Raw genomic sequence first — 23,900 nt, 5'->3', positions numbered from 1 at the left:
ATCCCAATATTCTGAAAATTCCAGTTCGTTTCTTCCTACAGCAGTACTGCACACAATCCATGGGCAGGAGATCTAACACTGTGCTTTCTCCTGAATAAATGTGATCCATTAGTAAGTATTCCTCAAATCCAAACTACCAATAGGCAGCACTATCACATTGTAGAGGAAGAATTTTGCCATTTTCTACATCTACCTTCTTAAAAACAAAAAAGGTATGACATGATTGTAAACATCTTTTGATCATCCCAGTGCTATGCTTGCACATGTTGAGTCTACAACCTCAATCCTAATCATGTACAATACATTCACAAACAGATGTTTTTCTTTTGTTTTTTTAAAGGCAATAGGTTAAAAGGTTTAAAAAAACTGTAAACTGGTTTCCATCCCAAGCACACATATTAATACAAGTATTATCCTCTATCTCCAGTCTTTCACCCTGAAAAATATACCTGAGTTTTAGCAGTTAATGAAAGTTTTAAGTCCTTCAAACTTTCCTTAAACCCTGAATGAAATAAACCCTCTGATCAGAAACAAAGCCCTAATTTGAGACCCTCTCTCTTGATTCGCTGTGGGATTGTTTGTGACAGGCATACTGCTGGCTCAGATTCGGGACAATTCCACTGTCAATTGGGCACTGTGTTGCACAGTACCATGGAAGCCAAATCATGCTAGGAAAGAAGGTAAGAATAGAAAGGATGCTCCCTTTGTCCATATCTATTCATATGTGGCTCTTTCTTCTGGGTATTCTTCCGTAGATTAGGTCTAGAAAAGATAAATGAAAGCAATTAATACAAGTTTCAGAAAGATTAAAAACATGAAAATAAAAAACAATTAAAAAGATACTACGTAATATCACAAATATGTGAGTGTGTTTGACTTGTCCGGTTTTGGCTTGTAAAACAGTAGCTTCAGAAGCATGTGAGGAGGATAGCATTACAGACGTCCTTTATAGGGGATGCAAACAGCAGTGTTAGGGTTTGAGTTTAGTGGCATCCCATTTCACTGGAGGAGAAACTGCTAACCTGGCTACCTATTTGCATATTTCCAACAAAAGAGGTTCAGTAAATGTACTCAGATATTTAAGGCGGATATCCAAAAAATTAGCTCTACTGACCTCAGATATAAAATTATATTGTTAATGTACAATCCAGTTGGCTTTCAGACCAACAATTTCAGATAAATCTAACATGGCATTAAATTATTTTACACTAATTTAACCCAAATTTTTGTTGTGTGATTTTGATAAATCACACAGCAGCAAAATCATTAGCCCTGGAAATAAGATAAGGATTCTCATGATAGGCTGCCTTACAAATCTGCTATGTGGATTATCAAGAGGCACTGTGAATAATTGTAAATGCAATATCAACTCAAAGAATTACTGTTCCTCAGTAGGATGTTGAGGACGGATAAACGAAGAACATTGGCAGTGTATGCCAAGAGTAGATAATCCCAGCAGGGTCACATAAGGTATGAAAGGCACTTCAACTGCCCAGTTAAACAAGCAGGTGCCTATGTTGAGTTGCAATGATACAGAAGGGCATGGAAGATTACTTTAGTGATAAAAGTAAAAGCATAATTTTACAAAATAGAAAATCACTCCTGTACTTTACCAAGAAAACACATGGATAGGAAATATGATTAATAATGACACAAAATTATGGGCTCCTCAGTTTGGATGGCAACATGCTACTGAGGAAGGACCAAGGGTCTTTCATAGTACTAATGGTGTTTATGATGAGGCTAGATTAAAACCTTTGAGATGTCTAGTTGATGATGTTGCCATGCAAGGGGAAAAAAATCTGCAAAGAGCTGCAAATAAATAAATAAATAAATAAATAAATAAATAAATAAATAAATAAATAAATAAATAAATAAATAAGTAAGTACAAGGTTTTTAATTCATTTAACTGGGTTCTCATGTTTTCGGTCATATTTAGCAAAAATACTGAAAATTCAAAAAGAGCTCACAAACTTTTAAGGATCACTGCATATGATAGCTACTGTAAGAGTCAACACCAACTTGATGATACATTCAATCAATCAATCACTCACATATCATCTAGAAAGCATCTTATTTACTAGATTAATAACCTTAGCAAAATGCATGCAAGTTGACCTTTACTTCCCACTTAGACAACTAGAAATCTCAAATCTTTCAAAAGGATACGCTATCTTCTAAATGCTATTGTTTACTTGTACTTACTTGATCTAGAGGCAATGCTGGTGGTTTTCGTGGTTGCAGCTCTTCCAGAGTTGAAGTTGATGTAGGCACCTTTGGGAATGGAGTTTGTGGCTGATGTATGTGCATTCTGAAATCACAGAAAACAGAGAAAAAACTATAGTAACCACATACCTTTTCATAAGTATCTTTAATCCAAAAATAATTAAGGCGCCATGTGTTAAGATTTCCTGCAGAAGAGAGACAGATTAACCTGTTTGATTGCTCATAGGTTTTTAATTCATGTGTTGATATTCTCTTGAACTTTCTTTACAAGTTCACTGCATTCACTGGAGGACACTGAATTTAGTGGTTCCACTGCAACTTCTGAGGACAGTCTCAATAAATAGTGTTTTATCAGTATGTTTTTGTATCCTGGCAGCTATGCTGCAAGCTGCCACAAGGTTCCATTTTGTCTCCAATGTTATTTAACATCCCCCACAAAACCCGAGAAGGCCATTGGAGTTCTGGAGCTAGACAACATCAAAATGTTGAACACCCATCTTTGTAAAACAGACTGTATATTTCTGAAGCAAAATATGAACACACTTGTAGAATAAATGAGGATTGTTTAAGTGACCTCTATACAGGTAATCCTCAACTTTTGACCACAATAGAGACCAGAAAATTTGTTGTTAAGCGGTATGGTCATTAAGTGAGGCATCATGTAACCACTTTCAATTTTACAACCTTTTTTGTCATGGTCGTTAGGTGACACATTATGTGACCACAACTTGTGACCTCCTGGCTGGTGATGATGCCTATAATTATAATTATTTAGTTCTTTTTAAAGACCTATCTCTTAACAAGGCGTTCTCTGTATGAATATTTTTGACTTCATTCTTGTTTCGTTTCTCTCACTTTTTAAATTATGTTTTTTAAAATACTGTTTTAACTTACTGGTAGCATTTTAATAATTTATTATAAATAACTGAAATTTTAAATAATGACAGTTTATATAAGATTACATTTAGTAACAACACAATTCCATACATACCCTGGTGTTCTGTACATATCTGTACGTTGCCCTCCCAGGTTAGTTCCACGTCCTGCTTGTTCCATCATTAAGGCCTGAAAATGTCCCACATTCTCATCTTGGCAACGGTACAGAGGTCTTTCAAGAGCAAGACCATTGGATTGACTGGTAGCTTGATGATGTGACAAGTGAGCATTCACTGTTGACCCATAACCTCTGGCCTGGAAATGGGCAGCTGGATGTCGTGATGCATATGGTGACGCTGTCTGCAGCATGATGCCATGGGGTGGGAAAGGGCCAAATCCAAACGCAGAAGAACTCACAGACGGCAAGGAGGTGCCGTACAAATACTCTCCTGCCGCAACTGATCTTTGCCTCTTGGTTGTGGCGTTATGGTTGTCCAAATCAAGGAATTCTTTGGGACTCTCAGGCCTTTCTTGGGGCTCCTCTGCTTTCTCAGATTCAAGGGACAGTTCTTGTCCGTTGGCTGAATCCTCTTTGGTGCCTGCTATGTCTATTTGATTTGGGGAAGCCAAAGTGGCGCTAAGCACTTCACAGTTCTGCATGCCACTGCCCACTGTCCCTCTGTCTGAGAAAGGTGGTCTGGCCACAGGGGACTGGGTAGGTGAATGCCCAGTGGGGCTTGATGGGTGAGGGAAAGGCCTCTGCCAGTCTGAATAGCCTTGTGGACAAGTATAGTAAGGAGGTTGCTGATAATGATGATAAGGAGGCGGCTGAGGATGGTAAGGGTATGGCACTCCCTGGTGAGAACGATAGCGAGGGTAAGTGCCATGTGAACTGTTGCTAGCATGAAAGCCCCGAGCAGAAAAACGTGAATGTGATATTGAAAGGGGTTTTGCTCCCATTATAGCACTAAAACCCTGAAATCCAGAACTGATGTGATATTGTGTGGCTGAATTTGGATATTCCATGTTGGGCATATAAAGAGGGGCAAATTGGCTAGAAGTGCCCCCTATTGGATTTCCATCCACACTAGCAGGGGTACTTGTGCTCTGTCCCATGCAAGCCACAGTTGCTTCTAGCAGATTTCCACCTCCAGTGCAACCAGGCTTTTCTATTATATTAGCAGGTACACCTTTCTCTTCAGTACCACCAGATGACCCTTCACCTATAGCATCATTTCCAGGCAATGGTCCTCTCTCCATAACTGTTACAATATCACCCAGACAACTCTGAGATACAGAACTTGTATAGTTATTCTCTGCTGGCCATGTGCTCTTGTTTTGTGTTGCTTTTGAGCTGTTCTTAGCGTCAGAATTATTTCCCTCCACTTCCTGCGTTAAATTTTGCCGGGAACAGTCCATTTGCAATGGGACTTTAGAATGAGGTAGCAGCTTGGGGTATGTCTCTTCTGGAAGACACTCCATTTTCTGATTCACTTCTGCTAGAAGCTCTAATGCACAAAAAAAAACAGAGGCAGTTTAGAGGAAAAGATTTAATTCAAACTTCTTTCATTATATGAATTGACACCTCTAGCATATATACGGGGTTCTATTTCTCAGTATCTGAGGCACAATATTAATTTAGGAATTAATACAATTCACAATTTGTTTAGGAAATGAATTTACAAGCTTTTCCAGTTTATTATTAATGTGCATGCATATGCATACATGCAGTGCTACACCACAATAAAAGGGGCAGGGAAATTTAATGTGAAACTGCCTTAGTGGATATCAAAACCAAAAACATAATTCCAATTCTTCAGTTAATACCACATTTGCATGCTGCTGAATGTCATACTATCACCAGTTGTAGAAAGTTGTAAATAGAACAAGAATATAAAGAATATAATATATAATAAATCTCCCAAATTTCCTTCACAATTATAGAACAGCAGATAAAAAGGAAAGGTCTTATACAAATTTACCCAAATTATAGCTCTCCAAGTGTGTTAGAATCATAGTTTCCATGGACTATACGGCTCAGCTCAATTTGCTTCATTCCAATGGGGGAGTTAGTAGCATATTAATATTCAATCAGTATTTATGCATGGCAAAGCATCAAAGCTGACAAATTCCAAAGAAAATCCAAAGGACAATAGCAGTTTCTAAATAGGTCCACCACATTATATAACAGAGCAAGTACCTCCAAAACAGCATGCAGTAGTCACCATTTAGCCTCAATGAAGCAAGAATATATAATTACCTTGATTGTTCTCTGAATTAATTGTCTGGCTGCCATCTTCAGAATTCCCATTCCTTAATACTGGTTTTGGAAGCTGAATATTAGCAGTTGCTGCATGAGTTAATTGTGGGAATGGTCCAGATAAATGTGAGGAAGGAGGCTGATGTGAGTGATAAGGCATGCCGGGTGGGCATACCCGGGAGGACAGCTGCTGCATGGCAATCATCTCTGGACTGTCCATCATGGAATCCCCACCTTGGGCTCCTCTCTGAATCTGAGAGATAGATCCAAATAATGAGGCAGGAAGCTGCTGCTGTATTCTTTGATTGGAGGCTTTTCCTGGATGACGGATATATCCTGAGGGTGGAACTCCATGAGGTAGGAAATTAGACTGCTCAGACCATTGATTTGGGGGCAAAGGTTGTCTCACAGTCCGAGGATCCATTATGTGGCTCAAAGCATGGGGCAATATAGGAGAACAAGGGCCCACAGGAGATTTCTTGTCTATTCCCAGGACTATCTGATTTGTTGCATCATGGTTTCCATTCCATACAGCAGGATATTTATAGGATCTGTATATATGGCCAGGGGGAAGCTCTGAGGTCTCTCCTTGTCTCATAGGAGGTCCATTGTGTCTTGAAGAAATAAATCCAGGCTGGAATTGCCCAGAAGAATACATATCGGCATCTGAGGGTGGGCCACTCATTCGACCAAGTTGCAAAGATGTAGAATGTGGTCCTACTGTGGAAACATGCATTGGTGCAGCACATCCTTGCTTCTCTGGAGCTGGAAGCCGAGGTCCTCTATGATCTTTCAGACCAACTGGAGGCTGGAAATAAATATCATTCTTACCATGGACATATTACACAATGAATTTAAAACATAGACATTTAAAAAAAAAATACAGGGTAGATGGTACTCAGTATTATGCAAGGAATTGTTATATACCGCCTCTAAAACTGAGCTTTAGAGTAGCTAATGTACCCATATATACTCAAGCAGCAGTTGTTACCAAAAAGAATGACAATGTTCTTTACATAGGTCTGTCTTTGAAAATAGCATAGAGACCTTCAGCTTTTCTTGGGGTCAGGAAAACTGAAAATTTAGTATCATACATTGGCCATTAATACATTTCCAAACCTGATTAAGCATCAGTATTCAATTTTAATTGGCTTGAAATCAAGTTATCTTGTGATCTTCAATGTATACTTGTAATCCAGTTAGTATGTCCATCGGTAAAATCAACCTTTACATTTTAACTTAAATTATTAAAACCAGGATTCCCCCAGAAGGTTAAAAAAAAAATAAGAATTTGAAATCTTTAAAATTATAAACAAAGTTTCCAGAATCTCAGAGGATAAGGAAACCCCAATCAATGGATAGAATACAACTTGCAGAGCCCTTTTATCCATCTCAGAAACGCTAATGCCATCTACTTCTCACAGCAATAATATTTTTCTATTTCTAATTACAGAGCAGGTGATGCAGCATCACAATTAGTGTTCAGGTTGGACTCGTCATTTCATTTCATTTCATTTCATTTTTCATTTTCATTTTTCATTTTATTTAATTTGTATACCGCCCTACTCCTGAAGGACTCAGGGCGGTGAACAGGCACAGAATAAAACACATAAAATACAAAAATTAAGAGCAGAAGTAAAATTGAATTAAATCAATTTAGCCCAAGACAAATTTAAAACCCCAGGTTAAGAACAAATTAAAATTTATATTAAAATTTACATTAAAAAAAAAGGGAAAGGTTAGGCCAGACCAGCCTGGTGAAATAAAAAGGTCTTAAGAGCGCGGTGGAAGGTGCGTAGATCCGGGATCCTCTGTATCTCCGGGGGGAGCTCGTTCCAGATAGTAGGTGCCCCCACAGAGAAGGCTGTCCCCCTGGGGGCCGCCAGCCGACATTGTTTGGCCGACGGCACCCAGAGGAGTCCCTGTCTGTGAGAGTGTACCGGCCGGTGGGAGGCCGTTTGCGGCAGCAGGCGGTCCCGTAAATAACCAGGCCCTAAGCCATGGAGCTCTCTAAAGGTGGTAACCAAAACCTTGAAGCGCACCCGGAAGACCACCGGGAGCCAGTGCAGCTCGCGTAGGAGAGGTGTTACATGGGAGCGCCACGTCGCTCCCATAACCACCCGCGCGGCCGCACTCTGCGCCAGTTGGAGCCTTCGGGTGTTCCTCAAGGGGAGCCCCATGTAGAGAGCATTACAGTAGTCCAGGCAGGAAGTGACGAGGGCATGAGTGACCGTGTTTAAGGAGTCCCGATCCAGAAAAGGATGCAACTGGCGAATCAGGCAAACCTGATGGAAAATCCTCCCGGTCACGGCCGTCAAGTGCTCTTCTAAAGACAGCCGTGAATCCAGGAGGACGCCCAAGTTGCGAGCCCTATCCGTGGGGGCCAGCGATTCGCCCCCAATAGTCAGTGATGGCGTCAACTGACTATATCGGGACGTCGGAAACCACAGCCACTCGGTCTTGGATGGGTTGAGCCTGAGCCTGTTCCTTCCCATCCAGATCCGCATGGCCTCCAGGCACCGGGACATCACTTCAAGGGCATCGTTGGGGTGGTCCGGGGTGGAGATGTACAGCTGAGTATCGTCAGCATACTGATGGTACTTCACCCCAAAACCACGGATGATCTCACCCAGCGGTTTTACATAAATGTTGAACAGAAGGGGCGAGAGGACCGACCCTTGTGGCACCCCACATATGAGGCGCCTCGGGGTCAACCTCTGCCCCCCTGCCAACACAAACTGCGACTGGTCGGAGAGAAAGGAGGAGAACCATCGCAACACGGTGCCTCCCACCCCAACTCTTCCAACCGGTGGAGCATGATACCATGGTCGATGGTATCAAAAGCCACTGAGAGATCTAATAGGACCAGGACAGAGGAGCAACCCCTGTCCCGAGCCCTCCAGAGATCATCCACCAACGCGACCAATGCCGTTTCCGTGCTGTACCCAGGCCTGAAGCCCGACTGGAATGGATCCAGATACGCCGTTTCATCCAGGTGCTGGGGGAGCTGTCGCGCAACCACACTCTCAACAACCTTTGCAACAAAGCGAAGGTTGGAGACCGGACGATAATTCAACAACACTGCCAGGTCCAGGGAAGGCTTCTTGAGGAGAGGCCTCACCACCGCCTCTTTCAAGGCGGCAGGGAAGTCACCCTCACCCAATGAAGCATTTATAATCCCCTGGAGCCAGCCTCGCGTCACCTCCCGGGAAGCTAGCACTAACCAGGAGGGACACGGGTCCAACAAACATGTGGTCGCATTCAGTCTCCCCAGAATCCTGTCCACGTCATCAGGAGTCACAGGATCAAACTCATCCCAGATAACATTTCTACCCATCCAACCAGTATAGTTTGGAAATATCGTCCCCAAGACTTCCAAATCTAGGGTAACTTGGAGGAATCTAGGCATATGTATGCATGCACTGTGTGTATGTATCTGAGAATGAATGGGATGGTCTACCATTAAACTTGCCCACTTCTATGTAAGTCCCTCAGAAGATTTATGTGAAGCTGCTAGGCAAGATCATCCGTGGCTTTGGGGTGAAGTGTCAACTGTATGCCGATGACACGCAGTTGTACATTTCAACCCCAGGCCACCCCAATGATGCCCTTGACGCGATGTCCCGTTGCCTGGAGGCCGTGTGGATCTGGATGGGGAGGAACAGGCTCAGACTCAACCCCTTCAAGACTGAGTGGCTGTGGTTTCCGACGTCCCGATATAGCCAGCTAACACCATCGTTGGCTATTGGGGATGAGATCTTACCCCCCTCAGAGAGGGCTCGCAACTTGGGCGTCCTCCTGGATTCATGGCTGTCTTTAGATGATCATATGACGGCCATGGCCAGGGGGGCTTTTTATCAGGTTCGCCTGATTTCCCAGTTGTGTCCCTTTCTGGATCGGGACACCTTACGCACAGTCACTCACGCCCTCGTCATTCCCCGTCTGGACTATTGTAATGCTCTCTACATGGGGCTCCCATTGGTCCAAAATGCGGCCACCCGAGTGATAATGGGGGTGATTCATCGCTCCCATGTAACACCCCACTTGCGTGAGCTGCACTGGCTCCTGGTGGTCTTCCGGGTGCGCTTCAAGGTGTTGGTTACCACCTTTAAAGCACTCCATGGCTTAGGACCTGGTTACTTACAGGACAGCATTCTGCCACCGTTTTCCTCCCACCGACCGACACACTCCCACAGAGAGGGCCTCCTCAGGGTGCTGTTGGCCAAACAATGTCGACTGGCGACCCCCAGGGGGAGAGCCTTCTCTGTGGGGGCTCCTGCCCTATGGAATGAGTTGCCCCCAGACATATGAAGGATCCCCGACCTCCGCGCCTTCTGTCGTGCTCTGAAGACCCTATTATTTCAGCAAGCCGGTCTGACGGGATAAATGATTTTAAATTGGGTTTTAAAAGTGGTTTAAAATGGTTTTAATTGGAAGTTTTAATTTTGGCCAAAGATTGAATTGTTTTAATATGTTTTTTAAATTTTGTCTTGTATGTTGTTTTATCATGGCTGTTCACCGCCCTGAGTCCTTCGGGAGAAGGGCGGTATACAAATATAATAAAAACTAAAACTAAACCAGAAGATTCCCTTAAAGAAACAAACTCCTCATACTGGAAAAACATCCTCCATCCGTCCTATACACCTTGCAAAATCTTTCTATCCTTCTTCCTCCTGCCCTTTATTCATTTATTTTGGTACATTAAAAAACATACAACTTTAGAAAAAAGATAGAGATCTAGAAGCAGTATAAAATTGAATAAAATTAGGTCAGTATTGCATACAACATTTATTGTTATTGATTTTAAAATCAGTATTAAGATCAAGTCAATATTCAATAATTTAAAAAGCCAGTACAATATGAATGAACAATCGATAAAAGGTTCTGTCCAGCCTCAAAATTCTATCTTTATTAACAAATCAAGCAGAAGGTAATGTATTGAAATCTTATACTAAAAGAAACCCAAACGTTGGATGTCCTTAATGTTGATTGTCTGACTTGCCTTCACACACTCATCCCAAAATCTTGTAAAAATAAAGAAATACGCAATTATTATAAAACCATAATTAGCGAAGTAGTCATTTCTCACTTGTAAAGATAAAATAGATAATTAATTATCAGAGACTTACATGTTCAGACAGAAGCTTGGCTCATATGTTTCTTACCTGCATGGCAAAGTGCTGCTGACCTGGCTCACCAGGATGTGGTTCTGGTACTCGTGGTGATCCATATGGTTTTGCAGGATCAGATCCCCGCAGAGATTCAAATGTTCCTGGAATAGGTGGTCTCTGGACAGGAAAATAAAATTGTCTATGAGACTTGATAGGCATCTCCTTGACAGGAGATAAAATAGAAGCAGCAAAAAAATGAAACAGATACGGGAAAATAGATGGATTCCATCTTTTAAAAAGAAAATTCTGATGCTTCAGCTGCTGTACCTACAATCTTCTTCTTCCATTCTTCAAAGCAATAAAGATTGTCTCATTTTTAGACAGAACATGGAGTGATGGGGGTCTAACTGTATGTGCTCTTTTTTTTTTTTTTTTTAAAGACTCAGTTACAATGCTCATGCTGAGGAGGAATAATTCACCACCGTATTTGAGAGTATAACTGTTGTGGTCCGACAGCAGCCTGCGGAGCTGGCAGCGGAGTCGGACAGTGAGGAGGCTGGGGAGGAACATGGGCCAGTCCTGGAGTCTGGGGAAGCCTCGGACGAGGGCTCTGCATCGGAGGCAGAGATGGGGCCAGGGCCATCTGGGAGTGATGCGCGGACTCTGGAGCCACCAGAGTCGGACAGCAGAGAGGCAGAGGAACAGGAGGAGCCTGTTCCTAGTACGCGCATGCGCAGAGCTGCCAGAAGGCAAGAACAATTAAAACAAAAGGGATGACTTGGGAGTAAGGCCCAGAGATGATTGGCCCCTCCCATAAGGCATAAAGGAAGAGCAAAGGCATGTGGGACCTTTGCAGGAAAGCAATGTTGTTAATTCTGTTTCCAGTCAGCATCTCTGTTTGATTCTGGACTCTGTATGGCTTTGTCTAGTAGGTCTTTGGCAGCATGTCAAGGGAGATAAAGGTTGGTGATTATCCCGAAGGACTTCTCCCGAAAGACTTTTTGCAACTAATTGGGACTCAGCTGTGAATGAACGTAATTCACAGCTGTTGCAATAAAAGAGGTTTTTGGGACTATTTGTGTGTTTTAATGACTCAGGAAGCCTAGATCACAATAACTGATCATTGTATTAAAGATTAAATTGGATATTTCTCTTCCAGTAGAACATATCAGTGATCTAGACTGTAACCGAGAGTGAAATACATAGAAGGTAGTTCTGCTCTTTATTGAATTATTTGAAGCAACATAGTCCATCGCTACAGGCTTGAAATATATTTCTTTGAAAGTGGGTATAAAGAAATCCATGAAATGATTGTATAAGATACTATTTTTGCTCAAAATCTGATACTTATTCATTTATTTGTAACTGAACTAAGTGTTAAGACTAAAAACAATCTTCTCGTCCTCATATTTTTCAGGAATAGGTACATCATGAAGAAAGGAATCAGCCAGGGGGTGTCAAACTTGCATCACCACAGCGGCGTCACGTGACATATCACAACTTTTTTCCCCCTTCGCTAATCTGGGTGTGGGTGTTGTGGCCCGCTAGCGGCCAGTGGAGCTGGCAGCAGATTCGGACAGTGAGGAGGTTGGGGAGGAACATGGGCCAGTCCTGGAATCTGGGGAAGGCTCTGATAAGGGCTCTGCATCAGAGGTAGAGAGGGGGCCAGGGCCGTATGCCAGTTATCAGCTGCCTTCGGAGTCAGACATCAGTGAGGCAGATGAACAGCTGGAGCCTGTTCCCAGTGTGCGCATGCGCAGAGTTGCCAGATGAAGGAACAGCTAAAGAACAAGGGTCGACTTGGGAGTAAGGCCACAGGTGGACGATGAATGGCCCCTCCCAGAGGGAATAAAAGAGGAGAGAAAGGGGAGTGGAATTTGAAGGAGACAATTAGTTCCCTTAACTGGTTCATGACTCTCTGAGACTCCTTGCCAAGTTTTGAAGATATCAGCCTGGCAGCTCTCCAAGCCAGATAAGATCTGTGACTGTAAATTCTCCCTTGAAAGATTTTGCTGAATGTAAATGAGAAGAATTCACAGTAACTTAATAAAAAGGGGTTTTTGTCGGGACAAGGAGTCTGCTTCATGCTCTTGGGAAGTCTCGGTCAGAACAGTGGGTGTGGTCAGCACGTGACGCATCTGGCCCACAAGCTGCGAGTTTGACAACCCTGAAATAAGCAATGGAAATACTAGAAGACTGCGGTAAAAAAGGACAATACAACAAGCGAATGGAAAAACTAAAGTTAAGATTGGGTACCAAATATTATTTCCTTTCTGCAAAGGGGTATTTTCTTCTCTTGCTAGACAGATACTTACTATGTGCCCAGAATGGGATACACAACTGGGCATTCCACCATAGTGATGTGAATGCAGAAAGCCTCGGCCATTAGAAGATGCCATCTTTCCAGACAATTGAACTGACTGGCTACTTGAATCTTCTGCTGAAGAAGAGACAGATAATGAGGAAGAAATGGGAACACGATGTTTTGCTTTATGAGGTGGAAGTTTTCCTCCATTTTGTACATGTGGTTGTTTTCTGCCCGATCCTTCAGAATCTTTGGATCGAGTCCAAACATTTCCTGTACTGGAACGTATGGTCCGACGGCATCTTTTCTCACGCTTCACATCCTCTCTGATCCAGAACTCATCATCTGTGTCTCCATCTTCTCCAGGAAAGTGCTTCATCATTGCCCGATGAAAGCACCTCTCTAAGTTATAAGCCATTTTAGTATAATCTGTATTTAAAAAAGCAAATGAATAGTCACATGGGTACAAGTTTCTTGGTGTTGACATTTCTTTTTTAATTAGATACTACATACAGAATCTAAATTATTCTCTATTTGTTGGGAGGAAAAATAAAGACTAACGCTTCGTGAAAAGCAAATAGGAATAAATGGTCAGGGTATAAATATTTATTACCATCACAGTTCCCAATCCCTTTTGTAATAAGTTTATGGTTTCCTATTTCTACTTTATTTTCTGTCACTCTATCCACATCATAGATATAAGCTAAAGAGAAAAAAACTTTTGGAAGTAGTTTATTTTTATATTATATGTACAACATGCATATTTTATTTTTAATATATTTATTGTGAATTAATACTTATCAGCTTTCTCCTCTCCTATCTATGACAATATATGGGGTGTTTTCCAATTTATAGGCATCTAAGTGAGATAATTTGTATTTCTATATTCTTACCACTATTTTCACCATTGTATTTAAGGCAGTTCCTGAACATAGTTTTCATATCACCCACAAATTCCTCCTTGGTGTAGTATTGGCCTCCATTTAGCTTTTTCTCTATACTGGAAATATCCATAGGAACCTGAAAATATCACATACGGAAATATACATCCTCATATTTTATCAGATTATTATTATGGCAGATTCTATGCTATCCATTTATAAAAAATGTATTGTTTACCTTAATGATCTGGTAGTAATTTGGAGCATATGATTCATCAACTGGCTCTAGGAATGGCCAAGAGTCCTTGTGAGCTTTTACAACATCTAACACTGTCAAGAAATAAAATGGAATACAGTGTTATTCATACAAACAGGAAGTCCATATTTTATGAATAAACAGATTTTCAAAAACTTAAACCTGGATTTGGAGCTGACCTTTATACATGGCAGTGAATTCATCATCCAATTCAAAGCTGTGAAGATGAAATGCAAAAATAAATACAAAGAACCTCATCTTTCTGTCAACTCTGGAATTTGATATAAAATTAAGTATTAAATATTCAACTCCAACAAATTGCAATTGCCTTTTCAATGCAAATAATTCCATTCATTTTCTACAACTCTCCTTCCTGTCTGTTCTTCTTTGACTTAAATATTTGGGTAAGACTATAAACCATGAAAAATGAAAAACCCATAATCAAATAAAAGTATGATTAGTAAAATACAAATAAGTAAACCGGGTGTGTAAAATATCATGGAACTTACAGTTGTTTAGTGTAACCTTAGTTACTCAAAAGCTTAAGACATTCTTTCCTGTCTCTCACATAAGAAGTAATAATTGCTTTATAGATGATTATATATTTGTATTTATGGAGATTATATATTTGTATTTGTATTTAATATACTTACAAGTCCTTAGTTTTCTCCTCCCTAGCTGGTGAACTGGGATCTAAATGGGAAAGCTCAAGGGGAAGCTCCTTTCCCTGGGCCAGCAGCCATGCCCTCTCTTCTCGAAGTTTCCTTCTCTTGGCTCGTTCTGCTCATGGAGAAGAAAGTCATTATATTCCTAAAGAAGCTTTCTTGCCCCAAAATCCAAGGGGCTGCTCAACTGCAGGAAGGCAAATTTAGAATTAACAGTAACTTACTTTCTTTTCTTCCTATAGAAAAAAAGTGTACAAATACTATATATACTAGGTAGGCTATTTTAAATGTCTCAATATGGAGTAAAGAGATATGTTAAAAGAACAATAGTAAATAAATGTAGGAAAAAGGATTAAAACTGGATGATTTATCTTAATGGTTAAAAAAAATGTTAAAATTCTTGTCTTGTCTATTTTGATCTTACCACTTGCTATACTGAAAAGGATCCCATAAAAATATCTTGAATGCAGCAGTAATAAAATAGGATAATGAGGCCAGTAACATAAGAAAGTAAAGAAGTCGAGTCTGTTTAAGTCTTTCACCTTCCCACCTCACAACTTCAGCATAAGTGGTTGAAAGTCTACTTTTCCCTACCCATGACAGATGTTTTCAAGCTCTCCTTAAAAAAAAAAATGCATGTTTTATTTCAATAAGCTGATCCACATGCCTTCAACAGCCTTGACTTTTTCCTCCATTTCTCGTTTCCTCTCCTCCTTCAGCATTTGTTCTTGTTCCTTTTTCTGAACTGCCAAAAGGATCTGACGTTCTTCCTCTTCTTCTCGCCTTCTCTGCTTCTCCATTCTACTAAACACGACTGGGGTCATCTGAAGAAAGTCATGCATCTATTTAGTTATTTTATTCCTATTTTGTTGCTGTCCAAAGAAATGATGGTGAGGTATATAGTTCTCTGAATTTTATCCTTAAAATAAAACTGTGAGGAAGGTTAGATATTAATATGCCAAGATGAGTTCTAAAGTACCTCAAAGCCACTTTTGTCCATGCATCCGAAGATCCTAACCCAATATCCCACTGATCCTTTCTGTCACTAAAGACAATTGGAGTTGGTATAACAGTTTCAATTATTACCTCAAGAAAGTCCCAAAGGTGCTTTTTTTCAGGAGGCAACTGGACTTTCTTGTTTTTTCTTTTGAAGGTGTTTCGCTTTTCATCCAAGAACCTTCTTTAGTTCTGACAGGATAGTGGGGAATAGAAGGATTGTGGAGAAGGAAGCTCTGACACTATCCTGTCAGAGCTGAAGAAGCTTCTTGGATGAGAAGCGAAACATTTTCAAAAGAAAACACAAGAAAGTCCAGTTGCCTCCTAAAAAAAAGTACCTTTGGGACAACCATGACCTGGATGACTGAGAATCTCTACACACTTTTATCTCAAGAAAGATTAGCAGATTTCAGTGATCCATAATTTGAAAATGAGTTAAAGACAGCAGGGTCTTTGAAAATAGGACAGAAACTTCAAGTACTATATTCAGAATGTGGTAACAAATGTATGATCTGGGTACAGGTATTATTAACTGTAGTAGGTCACCAGCAAATTGCTGGTTTTGAATGGTAGAGCTCTTTAGATTTTGGCTCTTAATATATTTTTCCTTTATGCATCCACTCATACCTGAAGCATTCTTATGTATGATTTCCTTGCCAAATGGGATGGATATCCTGAAAGGCCTTTTGAGTGGGCCTTTCACTGTATTTATAGAAAATATTCTACAGAGATCTTGGTAGTAACAAATTTTAAACACAGTTTTTAATCGTTTTCTCTGGTCTTTTAAATGATGCTATAGGTAAAAGAAAATTGTAGTTATATGCTTTTAATTCCTTTCGTCTGCTGTTGTTATTCTGCTTGAATTGCTCTTATTTTTTTTAAAAAAGAGTGCTATATATTATTCCATTCTATTTATTTTTCTTTAAATTTACTGTTTTGTCTTTTGGGGTGGTCTATACATAGCATACACAAATAAAACCCATTGTACTGGGCATTCCCATTCTAAAGAGATTTCTTACCTCTGGATGCATTGGCTTGATGTTTTGACTATCAGATAGCCACCTGGGAGTAAATTCTGTCTGCTGCAGACGCTTCTCCTAAAAAGCAGTAAAGTTAGGACTAGATCAGAAAAGTCCCTGCTATAGTTTATTACAGAATTCTAGAGTATAGAAATAACTTCAAAATTCAATCCTTGTCTATCAGAAATGACAGGTCTAAGATTTCTGAAAACAGATAAAGAGAAAAGTCCAAAATACCACTGATTTAAAATGCTGCTAGGATTGGCGAATATCTTCCATAACTAATGTGCACCAATATACCCTGCAGTCTAGTCACATGCTGTAAGACAGGTCTCTTTGCCCATCTACTGTATTTATTACTTCTCTAAGAAAGAATGTGTCAAAACAAGAAATGTACATTTTGCAGATATATATCTGACAACAACAAAAAAGCATGCTCCTTCTGTCCAATAATTGATATTAAGGGAATGGGTCTGAAATGTTGTAAAAGAAAACCTCGCGAGTTCAAACTTCTCGAACTCGCGAGAAGGTTTTCTTTTACAACGTTTCCCTGGACACAATGGCGAGGAACGCGACAGAGCTGGAAAGGTAAGACGTGCGTCCCGCCTCGTCCACCCCACTTGCCACCCCCAAATTGCATCCCTAAAGGGGGCAGGTGGCTAAGCAAGGGGTAGGAGCCCTGCCTGCCCGGCGAGAGTGGGGGAGAATAGACAGCAAGGGGAGCGACATCTCGCTTCACGTGTCTCGCTTCTCCCCCACCCCACCTGTCAGAAATGAGTCTTTGTGAGACTCATTGTGCCGCTGCCACCTCGTGGAGTAGGATTCTGCAAGGCTTGTGTCCTTGCACGCACGAATGGCAACACTGCCGCAAGGTTTGACATACCAGTGCAGCCGCAAGTGGCAGAACAACAGCTATGCCAGTATGATGAAGCTCGTGGCGGTGCTGCAGTTTGTGCGTGCAATGGTGCAACGGCACAAGAAGCCTTGCAGAGTCCTGCTCCACGAGGCAGCGGCGGGACAAGTCAGGGCAGCGGCGGCCAGCCACTCGGCCGGCGCAAAGAAGAGAGGGGAGACGGCAGCAACAACGAAACATCTAGTCCCATGCTCACCGCCTCCTCCACCCCCAAAATAGTAACACACCCACCCACCCCAATAAGGCCAAGCCCTTATTTCGGGGTTCAAAAGAAAATAAGACCCTGTCTTATTTTCGGGGAAACACTGTATTTCAAAAGCTTTTTTTCCTTAGATTTATATTCATTTATTTTTCCTTATTCCTGATTCGTTATTCTTACCTTTGTTATTATATTGTATGGTTTTTGATTGAGTATTTTAATTTAAACTACTACTGTTGTGGCTGAAATTGGTTTTAATCTGTCCATGTATATGTTAGTTTTTCTTTGTTATATAGTGTGTAAACTGAAAGTTATTTAATTATAGCAGAGTAAAAGTTTATAGATAAATTTTATTAATCGTGCTGCCACTCCAATGTTATGTATACACTGGACATTTTCCTTCATTTAACTATTTGTGCAAAAAATACCACATACTGCAAATTGGGAAAATTAATATCATTTGAATAATTTAGCAAAACTTTATATTTGTTGTCTAATCTGGTTCCCAGCTGCTTCACAAACACATATTTAAAAAATTATTTCTTACCTTTTGTGTAATCATATTGCAAATCTCTGGTAGGAAATCTTCACTCAGGAGTTTATAAAGCTGCCTTTCTCTTAAAGATGTTCTCTCTCGGAAGCTTTCTGTAACCTGCCTCCACTCTTCTTCTGTCTGGCATATTAACCACCATGTTCCATGGCCCAATCCTTGAGAAACTTTCATAATGGGATAATTTTCTATTAATCTGACCATAATCATATTATTTATATAATTATAATTCAAATTTCTCTATGTTGCATTTTGCAAATTCATTTTATACTTTTGTGTACAGATGGTCCTCACCAATCACGATTGAGACTAGCAACCGTCACTAAAGGGAACAATCATTAGTGTGACATCATGTAGTCGCACTGATTTATGACATCAGTTCTGGTTGTGGTCATTAAGTGAATCACCATGGATTGTTAAGTGAAATGCCACATGACTGCAACTTCTGTTGACTTTGCTTACCAGAGGACAACTGCAAAGGCCACAAAAGGTGATCATATGACTGTCAAGAGGTTGCAATGACCACAGCCTTGGGGGCTGGTCGTAGGTCTTGTTTTTCAGTGCTGGGATAATTTTGAACAGTCACTGGAGTGATTGGTAAGCAAGGACCTGAATAACATCCATAGAATTTCTCATGAATTTTGATTTGATCGTTCCACACCAAGGGTGAGCATACATGAATTAATTTTCATAGGACTAATTATACAAAACTTTAACATGGACATAATGAAAACAATCTGGGGATCTCAACTGATTGAGCTATTTAAGGGAGTTAGATTATTGCCTCCAAGAGTCAGAAGCTCCACTAGCAAAGGATGAATTCAGCTGAAAGGGATAAGGATTCTTCTTTCTCAATGACATAAAAAGCAAAAATAACATGCTCATATATATTTTGCCTCTTGAAAGAGAGTACAGGTAGTCCTCGACTTACAACAGTTCATTTAGTGATCGTTCAAAGTTACAACATCACTGAAAAAAAATATTATTCACACTTATAACCTTTGCAGCATCCCCATGGTCATGTAATCAAAATTCAGACACTCGGCAACTGATTCATATTTATGACCTTTGAAGTGTCCTGGAATCATGTGATCACCTTTTAAGACTTTGTGACAAGCAAAGTCAATGCGGAAACCAGATTCACTTAACAAACGTGTGGTTAATTTAACAACTGCAGTGATTCAGTTAATAACTGTGGCAAGAAAGGTCATAAAATGGGGCAAAACTCACTTAAAAAATGTCTCACTTAGCAACATAAATTTTGGGCTTAATTGTGGTCATAAGTCAAGTCAAGTATTGTAACATTAAACAAATGAATATTTTTACTAGTAGAGCAAGCATCTTTTTGCTGTCAATTCCCATTTTTTTTAAATGGCAAGAACTTTATTACTAAACATGGAAGAAATACTTTTGAACTTATTTTCTAACTGTACAGAATGAAATGAAGAAAACAAAGAAGGCCTCTCTTCCAAGCTGCATTTTTATTTACACTGTATTAAATGGTGAATAAGATGCACTTCCCCCCCGCCCCAAAAGTGGGTGGAAATGCCTGTGCGTCTTATACAGTGAATGTTGCCAAAGTCCCGCCCACCCACCGGCCCCCACCCTTCGGCCCCTGCCTCCCAGCAATTTGCCTCCTTGCAGCAAACAGCAAATAGCCTGGTCAGCTTTAGCACAGCCTGATTTAGCACAAGCAGTTGATTGGCAGTTGGATCTGCCTCCCAGAATACCGCCCATCAGCTCTTCCAGGCTGCGGGGATCACCGCCATTTTCGGCCCATTCCAGGCAGCAGGGATCGCCACCGCTGCCTATCCCTGCCACCTGAAATGGGCCAAAAATGGGACACGCAGAGGCCGAAAATGGGGCGTGTGGAGACAGCGATAGGTGGCAGTGGCAATGGGCAGTGGTGATCCCCGCAGCCTAGAACAGCTGATAGGCAGTATTCCGGGAGGCAGATCCAAACGCCAATCAGCTGCTTGTGCTAAATCAGGCTGTGCAGAAGCTGACCAGGCTGTTTGCTGCAAGGAGGCAAAATGTGCTGCAAATTTTTTTTTTCTTGTTTTCCTCCTCAAAAGCTAGGTGCGTCTTATAGTCTGGAGCGTCTTATAGTCTGAAAAATACGGTAATTGGAACTCAACTATAATCCACACATTCTACTTACAATTTCTGGACTGTGATTCATGAACAAGTGCATTGGCTTCTTCTTTGTCTCTGCAAAAAAAGAAAAAAATAATGCAAAAATTATAAAGAGCAATCTTCAACTAAGGACTATACCGAGGACTGGAATAAATTACACTGATACTAAAAGTCCACAGCAGCTTGTAGTTATATTTTAGCTGTAGAAGACAAAACACTTAGATTCTAATCCTATGGAACTCAATATTCATTATGAGTCTTTCATAGTCTTTAAAAAACAGTAGTTATAATGGATTAGAATTTTTTTTGAAAGTGTAGGGGTGCTTTTCTTTCAAATAAATTCAAGCTCAGAAACAAAACCTGAGACAAGCATGGTAGGACAATACCATAAAATGTAATGCTATGGCTAAGTTCCATTAACATGCTTGCCACTGGTTTCTGGGCTAATTGAAATTGAGAAAAGGTCCAAACTACTGATACTCAGCTGGTCAACTCTTATAAAAGATTGATTGATTATGAGTCCATCCAGATTGCTGCTGGTCACCTTTTCCCTTTTCCCTTTCCTGATTATTGACTTCTCCAGAGATTATGTTTCTGCATAATGTGTCCCAGTTATGATAATTTGAGCCTAGTGATTTTCAGCCCAGAGTGAGAAATTTGGATTGATATGTTCAATAATCCCTGTATTTGTTTCCTGGCTAATCACTGTATTTTCAGTAGTCTTCTCAACACCAAAGTTCAAAAGCATCAGTACACTTCCTATTTTGTAATTTCAATGTTCACTTCCATGGAATGTCTCAGAGAAAACCACTGCATGCACAATTCTGATTTTTGTAGGTGTAAACATAACCCCAAATCTGAATACCTTTTCCAAGACCTTCATGACTAATCTACCAAATAGTCTGTGGCCTATTTTCTTGAGTGCTGGTTCCTTTGCTGTCAATAGATGATCTTAGAAGGAAAAAGCAATCCACCACTCCAGTATCTTTATTGTTAATTCCGATTGCTGAATCTTTTGTCAAGTTTGCTTTTCTTTCTATTTTAGTTCTACTTTTTTATTATGTTCCTTGACTTTCTTTATTAGAACTTGTAGTTCACCTGCATATTTGACTATAGGAACAGTGTCATCAGTTTTGGATGACCCTGCTGGAATTACATATTCTTGAAATATACTCTGAGTATTATTTACTCATTCCTCCCAGAAATAGCCCCTTGTCGCAAGGAGGCAACATAGGAGAATCTGAGGACATATGGAAGATCCCTATGGAATTTATGGGATGGAAAAGTATTCTTACTTGCCATAGCTGCCTAAGAGAGAAAGGGGGGATTAGGGAGGAAGAAAGGGAATATTTTACTCTTATTTACATTAAAAAATGGCATACTTTATTCCATTCCTTTATTATACCACCACTAACTTTCTACCTATACCGTCCAACTTTGCCACAAATATTTAATTATAAGAGCTGAAAAGTATAATTTATTTTGTTCTGCTTTGTATACAATATAAATGTACTTTGATGAAGCAAGCATTGTTTTTATTACTGAGGTGTGCAAATTAATATTCCAGCTATAATATTCATTTACCTTAAGATGTTCTCCACCATTTTTTTTCGTTTTGGAGGTCGCCCCCGTTTTTTTACTACCTTTCCAGTAATGTCTGGAATATTTTTGTGTATCCCGCATTCCCTGGAATATATTGAAATGATACACAAAGTAGCTAAATACATAATAATGGGCCTAGTAAAGCAAAAAGGTAAAAAGTGATCATTGACAATGAAAAGGATTGAAGTAGCAGCTGTGAGCTAAGCTAAGAGACAATAACTCTAAAGAGGAGAAAGTATATAGCCAGATTTGGTGAAAAGTTAATTTGAGCACAACCCAACATTATGTTACCTCTTAAAAAATTGCTTCCTTGGAAAGAAGTACAGGTACTCTCCCACTCAAATAGCAACTTTTTTTGGTGCTACAATAGACTGTGTTTGAAATTAGTTACTCTAAAACATGGGTGTCAAATTCGCTGCATCACGTTGCCGTCACATGACATTTTGCAATGTTTTCCCCATTCGCAGAGCTGGGGCGGGCGTGGTCTGCACATGACTCATTTGGCCCACGGGCTGCCAGTTTGACACCCAGAGTCTAAAGGAACCAGAGTACTTTAGTGGCTACAGTTGAGCTTAAATTAGGAAATGTGGATTCTAGCTCTACCATGGTTTCATTCAATCTTCCCTCATTCAAGAGTGAGCAGCCTTGGAATGGTAACATTTCAAGTTTTAGTTCCCAATCTGGAACCGAAATGGAACTATGAGTGGTCTAATTCGTAAATTGTTGCAAGTAAACAAGACAAAATGGTGAAGAATTTTGAAAACTGTACTACTCTAAAGATAAGGAATTTCATAAACATTTGTTGCCTTTGCAAAAATAGTTTCTTTTTAAATGTTTTTTTTCCTGGTATTCCAATCCCCGTTTCCCTGCAGGCAAGAACAAATCTGTACCTGTTAGTTATTAGGTCTCCATTTGGTTTCACAGGTTCCTCTTTGTACATTCGTGTGCCGTAAAAATACCAGTAGAGGGCACCATTACTATCCTCACCCAATGGTTCCACTCGGAGGCTGTCTGCATCCAAGCCCTGTGTTTGAAAACACATACGCATAAATGTAAGAGCTTAGAAGTTTCTTGTATTCATGTTACTCCTCACCACTGGCCTTTGGAGTAGTAGTTATAAAGATTCAGATCTCTGCTTGCTCCCAAAAATGATCAACTGTTCAACTGACAATGAGAGTTATGTGCTTTAAACTATTCATGAGAAAGAAACTAATTTAAACTTGCTAATGCCTAACAAAAAGTGGCCTCTTATACCTTTAATAGTGAAGCAGCAGGTGGGTACTCTCTCTTCAAGTGGCAGAATTCTAAAGTTCCACAAAGGCAATACCAGGCTTCACACTGCAAGCAGGTGCATCTTTTCCTACCACAGTTTGGCAGTAACAAGAGAAGCCACACCTGCTTAACTTATCCTTCCAAAAGCTTTGAAAGGGTCTCTCTCGATATAATGGTTGCCTGCAGAAGTCTGTTTTAGGGATTATTTCCACTGAGGCATTATGCATAAGGAAACAGTCAGGCAGAAGTGGTTACACTTGTACTTTTTTAAAAAAAGAGATACTATTCTCAAAACTGGATTCCTACTGAAAATGTACAAGGACATTGAAAACGTTCAATTCCGTTTTTCATGCAGATTATTTTTAGAGGCAAAATTTTAAGTGTTGCTAAACTAGCACCTGTGGATGTGATATCTAGCTAATAAACTCACTGTCATCTGTAGAATGTAGAAACATGCAGGACAAGCATTATAGTTCTCTAGCCCCCACAAACATCCCCATGTAGTTCATACTACTCTAGATACTTCAAGTGCTATAATCCTCTAAATTGGTATTTGGATAGCAAACAAATGCCATGCTCACGTTTGCTTCTTCATTCCCGTCACTCTCACTATTTTCATGCACAGGGTTTGG

General features: G+C 40.3%; 1 protein-coding gene across 1 annotated transcript; it reads right to left on the bottom strand.

Annotated features, from left to right (window-relative positions):
* Window positions 1-970: 970 nt before the first annotated feature.
* On the bottom strand, window positions 971-22,951 carry CECR2 (CECR2 histone acetyl-lysine reader). Its single transcript, XM_070947902.1, has 16 exons — window positions 22,887-22,951; window positions 21,979-22,080; window positions 20,420-20,469; window positions 18,256-18,425; window positions 16,597-16,674; window positions 15,249-15,405; window positions 14,570-14,696; window positions 14,096-14,133; window positions 13,899-13,990; window positions 13,673-13,799; window positions 12,790-13,208; window positions 10,529-10,651; window positions 5,364-6,171; window positions 3,219-4,611; window positions 2,207-2,312; window positions 971-1,030 (listed from the first exon to the last, which is right to left on the bottom strand). The coding sequence occupies exons 1-16, from the start codon at window positions 22,934-22,936 to the stop codon at window positions 971-973; spliced, it is 3,900 nt and encodes a 1,299-aa protein (XP_070804003.1). The 5' UTR covers window positions 22,937-22,951.
* Between the last annotated feature and the right edge of the window lie 949 nt (window positions 22,952-23,900).

Source organism: Pituophis catenifer, unplaced genomic scaffold (assembly GCF_029215685.1).
Source record: "Pituophis catenifer annectens isolate HBS135680 unplaced genomic scaffold, rPitCat1.0.hap2 SCAF_7, whole genome shotgun sequence".
NCBI classification, from domain to species: Eukaryota; Metazoa; Chordata; class Lepidosauria; order Squamata; family Colubridae; genus Pituophis; species Pituophis catenifer.
Note: the sequence above shows the minus strand (reverse complement) of the source record. Positions and strands in the feature narration are given on the sequence as shown.